Here is a 9,300-nt window from a genome sequence, read left to right on the forward strand (position 1 = left end):
TAAGACAAAGCTTCAGTTTAAGCCTTATTTCTCTATTATTTTTGAAAAAACTTAAAAATTAATCCTATAATATAGCTATATAGTTCATTCTCTAGAGTAGCTAAGTCTAAACCTTGGATATATTGTAAGCTATATGATTTAAGTTACAAAGCTTCAAATACTTACCCTCACCTTCACACTTTACTGAAAGGTTTGGAAGAAGAAAAATAAAACAAAATATAGTTTTACTTTAAAGCTTAGAGCATGATTCACTGTGGAGAACTTTTAATTAGGAAGTTTTAGATTAAAAGCTTAAAAGTCACTCTTGTATTAAGTTCTAAAACTAGCAAAGCTGTTTTCGTGTTTTATTCTTTCTTTGTCCTCTTTGCATTTTTCAACCCCTCTCAAATTTTGACCAAATCAAGCCAAAATTAGTTAGAGATTACATCATAGCATAAACAAAGAGTTTAACTTAAATTTATGTTTCTTGTTTACTCAATCTTCATATTCAAACCCTTTAAAATTTTATAGTTTATGTGATTAAAATATTTATGAGAACATTACCTCTTTTGTTTGTCAGGAATTTGAGATGAAGCTTCTACAGCCTTGGCTTGGACTCTATTTCGGCACTAGCGAATCAACCTTCGATCCGGCCACTTCTTTTGGCCCTTAGAGACACCTCAGGACCTTGCATTTACCTTTTTGTGGAGAAACTCATCGACCATGAACCTCCTCCTTGGACTTTCCTTAATGGATGGGAACCTCTTAACGAGGAATCGCTTGGGATTTGGCTACAAAAGTTGTAGATTTTGATATCTCAGCCTGTAACCCATAACGCTTTCCTAATTGCCTTATCCAAATTACACATTCTTTTCTTCTTTAATACGGTATCCAAAATTCCCATCCACATCCCCAATTACTTAGTAGCATTCCCGATAATAGCCATTACCAATCTTATGAACACTTTTTCCCGTCACCTTTTTAGATTGTATGAGTAGGGCTCTTGGCACCCTTGGCCCTAGGCAAAAAATGTATACAAGTTTATTTTGTTTAACCTAGTTTTGAGTTACAAACTCTCGAAGATATGTTTTCATTCTTTATAAATCAAGATTGTTAAAATTGCTACTAGTTTTTGATCATATTTATGTTTGTATTTGTGCTTAAATTTTGGGTGTATTGAAAACTCAATTCTATATATTGTTTATTTACAATCTTATACCCACTCAAAAACCTTCCGAATGAGACCAAAAATAGTTGTAAAACACTATACAAATAAAATTGTAAACCCCCATAGATTATCTATTCTAAAAATCGAGAAGTTCTCACTGGCCAAAAATTTTGTGTCTATAGCATTATGACTCGGTCATCACCTCATGACCCTTATCCACCTTCGGAACTTCTACGACTCATGGTAGAGTGTAGCCATCTAGCATATTTATCCGAACGGAATGGTTCTCTATTTCAGCATTCATTTACGGATCTTCAACAATCAACAACATGATGAATGGTCGAAGATTTGGCAACGTGATCATGAAGAATGTTTTGTCTTGATACCCATTGGCAATACTACGGTTTTTGCTCTGAACATCCGTTTTTGTCACGTCATGGAACAAATAAACATCATTTGAGGATATAACATAGAGGATGATCCATCAATATCTGATAAGGAATTTATTACTCGACTTCATTACATTAAAACTAACTTACCACCCGAGAAAATAATTGTACTTGATCACATCCAAATTATTAGAGGATTGTAAAGTTATTATTGAACTTGTTATAGTTACTGTTTTTTAAAATCCATTTCAAATTCTATTTTTCTTTAATAGCAAACAACTTCTCAACTCAAGGTAACTTTCTCCAACCTTGATATAAATAACCAATTTATAGTTTATTGTTATGATGTCAAGTATTACTTTAATTGTTCTTTCTAGTATTAGTGCAATAGCAAGTTTTTAGTTCTAACCTTAATTATTATTTTTAATTTTTTCCTATACATAGAAAAGCATAAAAACTCACATGTCTTTGGAGTGTTAAAATTGTTTTTACCAGATGATTTCTATGACATTACAACAAAAGATATGTATTCTCTACCAATTTTTCTCATCAAAAACATTTGTTATTTCTTTAGTTTCAGCTATGGCAGATTTACCGCAATGTCCCACAATTCAAGAACAAATTGACTCTCTTCGCGCTGATGGCTTTTTAGTGAGTTTTCCCTATTCAATTCCAAGTATCCTAAGCTTTGATCAATACCACTGTCACTTGATCATTTTGAAAGCTGATAACAGTAATATAAGATAGGCTTTGTCCATCATACATGAGTTTGCTGAGGCTTCTGGATCTAGGTGTAACATTTAGAAATCCAAAATCATAAGTCTTAGATAATGATTTTGAATTGGAAAGGTGGGGGCATAAGGTAGTAAGGAAAGGGCAAATTGTTAGGCACTTGGGAGTCCCATTTAGGGTTGAGGTCAAACAAGCAACTGACTGATTGGGCCTTAGACAAATTCATTGGAAAGCTAAAGAAGTGGGAGGGGATCAGAATCCCTTTTCATGACATAATAGTTGTATGTAATATTGTGCTGAATGCTTATATAATGTTGTTGTGAGCTTCAAGGGAAATTCAATGCTCAGTTTGGGGCTATGATGGTCTCACAAATTTAACCCTCCCAAGGGCCTTTTGGATACTTGCTCAACAAGAAAACTGAACAATAAAGGGTTAAGGAGGTTGGCAGACTGCTGGGACTAGGCACTTGTGGGGTGGAAAGAACTTGATTAACTGGAGCTAGAATTTGACTTGTTTGCAAGGGAAAGGGATTTAATGAGACATGTGCTGGTGCATACTCAGTTGGGGTGGTTTTCTAATGCATTTTATGAGTCTTGTTGGATAAAAGGGTGGGCTTGGTTCAATGGGTCTAAATTGTTAAAAGGAACAACTGGAAATTAATGTGGAATATTGCAACATAATTTGGAGGGTGAGCTGGAGCCCTTGATGGAAAGACTTGTGGGAGTGCCAGATCCTTGTCAAAGTTCAGGTTTTCTTATGGAGAGGATGTATGTATAATGTGGGCCTGGGACTCGTCCTAAAAAAAAAGAGATGGAAGAAAAGCGAGAGAGAGAGAGAGAGAAATAACTCCTACGTGGAAAGAGAGAGAAAGAGAGAGAAAAAAGGGATTTATGAATTTATAGGGATATTTATATACTATTTGGTAAAACTACGTGAAGGGCCTAGAAGTATCCACGGATAAAGAGGTTGATGAATATGCGGTTCAAATGAAGCCACGTCCAAACCGGCCACCGTCTCTCTTCATATGCAAAACCGCTCTTCCCACCACTCCCCTTTTGCGCATTCCTTCTCTCTGACCTAAGTTGTTATCATGGCCATGGCTGCAGCAGCTCAAACCCTAAACTTACCAGCTATGGCGGCTGTTGCCACCCCTTCTTCCTCTGCATCTGCATCTGGCTCTTCGCCTCTGCCGCGCAATGCGTTCTTCGGCTCCTCTGTTCATCGGAAAAATAGGTTTTCCTCGCAGATTCACCTCCACCATAGCCAGGTTAAGTCTGTGCGGCGCTCGTACACAGGCCCCGTCCGCGTTGTCAGCGAGAAAGTGGTGGGGATTGACCTCGGCACTACCAACTCTGCCGTCGCAGCTATGGAGGGCGGGAAGCCTACCATCGTTTCCAATGTGGAGGGCCAGCGCACCACTCCCTCCGTCGTCGCCTACACCAAGAACGGCGACCGCCTTGTCGGACAGATTGCCAAACGGCAAGCCGTTGTTAACCCCGAGAACACCTTCTTCTCCGTCAAGCGATTCATTGGCAGGAAGATGAATGAGGTCAATGAAGAGTCCAAGCAGGTCTCCTACAAGGTCATCAGAGACACTAACGGAAATGTGAAGCTGGATTGCCCCGCAATTGGAAAGCAGTTTGCCGCAGAAGAAATCTCTGCACAGGTGAGTTCTTCTCCGCGGGCATGCCCGTGTGTGTGTGTGTGTGTGTGTGTGTGTGTGTGTGTGTCTGAGAGAGAGAGAGAGAGAGAGAGAGAGAGAGAGGGAGATCTCTCTCTCTCTCTCTCTCTCTCTCTCTCTCTCTCTCTCTCTCTCAGAAAGAGAGATCCAATGCGCTCTACTCGCGCTCTACTCGTATATACGAGTGCTTCATTGCTGTATTTCTGCCGTTCAAAACACAGCGTTGCAAGCTACCTCTATTTTTTTATGCGGAGGCAAAAACAAATGTTGAATAAACGGCTCATGCTTCTGTGCCTGCGCGTATGTGTGTTGCAACCATACTACCGCCCCGGACACTTGTTTTTTGTCTATGCAGCCGTATATCACACATTAGCACATGCTGTCGCTTGTCAGTCTGCCATACTACTGCCCTGGACACGTATTTGTCTACGCTATACATTACACATTCGCTCATGCTGTCGTCTGGGTGTCTAGGTTTTGCGGAAGCTCGTAGATGATGCATCCAAGTTCCTGAATGACAAGGTCAACAAAGCAGTTATCACAGTCCCGGCGTACTTCAATGATTCACAGAGAACTGCTACTAAAGATGCTGGTCGCATAGCCTCTCTTGAAGTTTTGCGTATAATCAATGAGCCAACTGCTGCATCTCTTGCCTATGGCTTTGAGAGGAAAAGCAATGAAACCATCCTTGTATTTGACCTGGGTGGAGGAACCTTTGACGTGTCTGGTACTTTCTACTCTCTTGTGTCCTGAATTTTGTAGAATATAATTGATGGTAAGAGTTTTGCTTATGGGAGTACATCATGCATGCTACAGTGTTGGAGGTTGGTGATGGAGTATTTGAGGTGCTGTCCACTTCAGGAGACACTCACCTTGGAGGGGATGACTTTGACAAGGTATGGTTATTTGAAGACTGATTTTCAAACGCTGGGCAGCATTCGTGATGGCAGTTGCATTTTTGTGTAAGTTCAGAAGTTCACCTTTATCTGGTTCTGTGTTGCAGCGCATAGTGGACTGGCTAGCAGCTAACTTCAAGAGGGAGGAAGGGATTGACCTTCTCAAAGATAAACAAGCACTGCAACGGTTGACTGAGACTGCTGAGAAAGCGAAGATGGAACTATCGACTTTGACGCAGACAAGTATTAGGTGGGTGTTAACTTTCCTTCTTCAGTGTATTTCCTAGGTTCTCCATGGTATGACCAGACCTCAGAATGATCTAGAGGTCTACTTGTGCCTCCATTCTGAGGGGTAAGTAGGGTTTATCTGTAGGGCTTCTTGTGAGCCAATGCTTCCAAAGAACTTAGGCATGCTTTCATGCATATCATAGGTGTAGAAATTTTCAGCCTCCTCAGGGGGTAGAAATTGCTTGGAAAGCTGATAATCTGAATCATCCGACCCTTTTACTGCAAGTGGATTGATTCTGGCTCTGTGGCTTATGTTTTATGGTTCTAATTAGCGTATGAGGAAGGTTTCCCAGGACTTTATCTTCTTGCCTGTTTCGGAAGTTTAGTAAGGCACACTTCATTACAAAGGATATTGACTTGTCTGTTTCTTTTTGGCAGCCTGCCCTTCATTACTGCCACAGCAGATGGCCCGAAACACATTGATACTAGCCTCACTCGTGCTAAATTTGAAGAATTATGCTCTGATCTACTGGACAGGTTTAATTTTCAATCTTTAACGCAGATGTACTGTAAATATTCATCGTGGGTGTAGGTGTAGTAGGTACACTGGCTCATTCTTATAATTTTTGTGGTCACATGTGCAGATGTAAAACCCCTGTGGAAAATGCTCTTCGGGATGCTAAACTTAGTTTCAGTGATGTCAAAGAGGTGATTCTTGTTGGAGGCTCTACAAGGATTCCAGCAGTTCAAGAGCTGGTGAAGAGAATGACTGGCAAGGATCCAAATGTCACCGTGAACCCAGATGAAGTTGTAGCACTTGGAGCAGCTGTGCAGGTTTGGTTTGATAAGTCTCCTATTGTTCTCACATTGTTAAGTTCAATTTCGGCAGAGGCAGCTTGGCTGCTGTATACCGAAGGTGTAATGCTTGTTCCATAATTGTGTCCTTGCAGGCTGGTGTTCTGGCAGGTGAAGTAAGTGATATTGTGCTTCTGGATGTAACCCCTCTTTCACTTGGATTGGAAACGCTTGGTGGTGTGATGACCAAGATCATTCCTAGAAACACTACTTTGCCAACATCAAAGTCAGAAGTGTTTTCCACGGCTGCTGATGGGCAAACAAGTGTTGAGATTAATGTCTTGCAAGGTGAACGCGAGTTCGTTAGAGACAATAAGTCCTTAGGGAGTTTCAGATTGGATGGAATTCCTCCTGCTCCAAGAGGGGTACCTCAGATTGAGGTGAAGTTTGATATAGATGCAAATGGTATGTTGTCTGTGACTGCTGTGGACAAGGGGAGTGGAAAGAAGCAAGACATAACCATCACTGGTGCAAGTACTCTTCCAAAGGATGAGGTATGCTTCTCCTTTAATCCTGGGATTAAAACCTTCGGCCTCAATTGGGTAACTTAGTTTTAACTCCGCAGTCATTACTTGTCTGGATTTTGTTTGTAGGGTTGATCTGTGCTTATGCCGTTGATGCTTCTCTTGTATTTCAGGTTGAAAGGATGGTCAATGAGGCAGAGAAATTCAGTAAAGAAGATAAAGAGAAGAGAGAAGCTATTGACACGAAGAATCAGGCAGACTCTATAATTTACCAGACAGAGAAGCAGCTGAATGAATTGAGTGACAAAGTTTCACCCCCTGTCAAGGAGAAGGTGTTAGCCAAAGTGCAAGAGTTGAAGGATACAGTAGCTGGAGGATCAACACAGGCCATCAAGGATGCCATTGCTGCCCTTAACCAGGAGGTAATGCAAATCGGTCAATCAATATACGGTCAAGGTGGAGCGGGTCCCTCTCCCGGTGCTGCTGCTGGGCCTGGTGCAGGTGGGTCTACTAAGAGCCCTGGAGGTGATGATGTGATTGATGCAGATTTCACTGACAGTGCGTAGGCTGTGTGTCTCTGAGTGAGCAATGTAAGCGTATCTTATAGTTTGGGCAAGGAATTATGGCTGCCAGAGGCTTATGCAAGCTAGCAAGCCATGATTATCAACTTATTGGGAGAGTGCATCAGTTTTGGCCTTCTTACCAGCATTTTAAATGTGAATGTACATTAGTTATTGATCAAGAGAAAAGCAGACTGAATGCATTGGAAAGAAAAGCCATCTATGTTATGAAGCTTAATCTTTGCATTTTGGTGAGTGTTGGCACTAGCTGAGTGTACGATTTTGTGCGTAATAGTGTCTTGTCATGATGGTTTTCGGCCTGGCTTTTAAAGGTAGTCACTGGTGGCAGCTGGTCTGGGTATGCAGGCGATCTTACTCTTTTATTTAATATTTTGCAGTGCCAAGCGCGATTGATCTCTTTTTATATATATATATATATTTGCCATGATCTCTTTATTCCCGTATTTAACTTGGTACTCGAAAAAAACATATTTTTCAACGAGTCTAAATAAGGACAAATCTTACTATCCGGTTTTTGTTTCAAAATTTGTACAATATGCTGATATTATGACTCAAATATATGAAAAAACATTCCTTAAAATAATGTCTACTTAAAATCTGTCGGTTTTTCTAAATTTTGCCTGGTACGAATATACTTAAAATGCTGTAGAATAGCCCTCAAGAGTGTCTCAAGATTTGAACTTATATTCCATGGATGGTTGTCCCACAAGCATGGCCTCACAAGCACACTTTTGGGGGTGGTAGCAGCTTTCATATATGGAGTGGGTATATGTGGTTGTCCCACAAGCATGGCCTCACAAGCACACTTTTAGGGGTGGTAGCAGCTTTCATATATGGAGTGGGTATATGTGGTTGACATCCATAGGCTTTTCAGTTAGCTAAGTAAATGTGGGGATTGGATAAGATGAAAGATGCAAAACAATCACACTTTTAGGGGTGGTGCAGCTTTCATATATGGAGTGGGTATATGGTTGACATCCATAGGCTTTTCAGTTAGCTAAGTAAACGTGGGGATTGAATAAGATGCAAAAAATGACAGGTAAGACTTCAGAAAAAAATTTGACTAAAAAAAGGGCTCTCTAGGAAGATATTAGTCACAATTCTAAAAGAAAGTGGGCTGCGGTGAACACAAGTGCGTATATCCACAGGCTTTTTTGTCGTGTGGGGATAGAAGCAATGATACAAAAAATGATAGGTAAGATATTAAAAAATATTTTGGCTCCAAAAAGAGTCCTCTAAGAAAAGCTATGTCACTTCTGGAAGAAAAAAAGGGGGGGTTGTGGTGAACGTTATGCATCTTGTGACCTTTGAAAAGAACATTCTAAATCTATTACCTTTGGCAAATTTGGAGTTGATATATACTCAAGCTATGCTTTTCTCACTGAAAGCTACAACGGGGAGGCTTTGACATAAGATACATAAGATTCATCGGCCTCCTTTGTTTCTACAAAAGTGATGACTTGGCTTTTCTTAAAAGGTCCTTTCTTGAGTCCAAATTTTCCCTAATGATTTAGGTAAGATTTGATGTATCCTTGCTTTGTGGGGATTTTGCTTTGTGTGCCAAGCAAATGTTCAAAAGGTATTGAATGACCAATGATTAGATATAATATGACTATACACTCTTAAGGTGGTCATTTTATGCTTTTTGCAAGCATCCTAGATGGGTTCTTTTGCAAGGTACCCAACGTGAAGGTCGTATTTACACCATGGAATGACAAAACACCATCATGTCAATGCAATAAATTTGGGACAGTGATCTTGAAAAGTCATAATTAGATTGTGAGTGATTTCTAAGGAAGCATTATAAGATGATTGATATTGCTAAAACAAAATATTAATAGAGCTTTGAGAAGAGCATTAGTATGGGTTTTTCGACATGTATGAAATCAAATAATGTTGTGCTCATATAAGAAAGTATCACAGCGGAGACCATATAGCAAGAGATGTGCCTATAGGTTAAGAATTTTGACCATTATCTCACAAAAATGATTCTGTGCCTATAGGTTAAGAATTTTGACCATTATCTCACAAAAATGATTCATTATGATTTTTTTAAAACACTCCACCATAAGGTTTATGATAAAGCAACAATACAATTAGCATCAAATCTTTGAGAGTTATGAGTTGAAACTTGTATTACTCCTCAAATACATTCAAATAAGATGTGCCATACAATAATGAATGACATATATGTTACACATTCATAAATTACAAACAAGGGAAGGATACACTTGTGACATATAACAAATGAAATATGACATATGACATATGATATTGCATTCATAGAATACAAACAAGGGAAGAATACACTTTTAGATTGTATGTG

The 9,300-nt window shown here is 39.7% G+C and overlaps 1 protein-coding gene across 1 annotated transcript; it reads left to right on the forward strand.

Annotated features, from left to right (window-relative positions):
- The first annotated feature begins 3,242 nt into the window (after positions 1–3,242).
- LOC147611369 (stromal 70 kDa heat shock-related protein, chloroplastic-like) lies at positions 3,243–7,168 on the forward strand. The gene is made up of 8 exons (XM_086784438.1): positions 3,243–3,935; positions 4,425–4,677; positions 4,767–4,846; positions 4,954–5,096; positions 5,513–5,611; positions 5,719–5,908; positions 6,025–6,423; positions 6,567–7,168. Exons 1-8 carry the CDS (start codon positions 3,360–3,362, stop codon positions 6,957–6,959), a joined length of 2,133 nt encoding a protein of 710 aa, XP_086640564.1. The 5' UTR covers positions 3,243–3,359; the 3' UTR covers positions 6,960–7,168.
- Positions 7,169–9,300: the final 2,132 nt, after the last annotated feature.

The sequence above is a fragment of the Cibotium barometz genome, chromosome 47, assembly GCF_041138505.1.
Source record: "Cibotium barometz isolate CiBa-2024 chromosome 47, ASM4113850v1, whole genome shotgun sequence".
Taxonomy (NCBI): domain Eukaryota; kingdom Viridiplantae; phylum Streptophyta; class Polypodiopsida; order Cyatheales; family Cibotiaceae; genus Cibotium; species Cibotium barometz.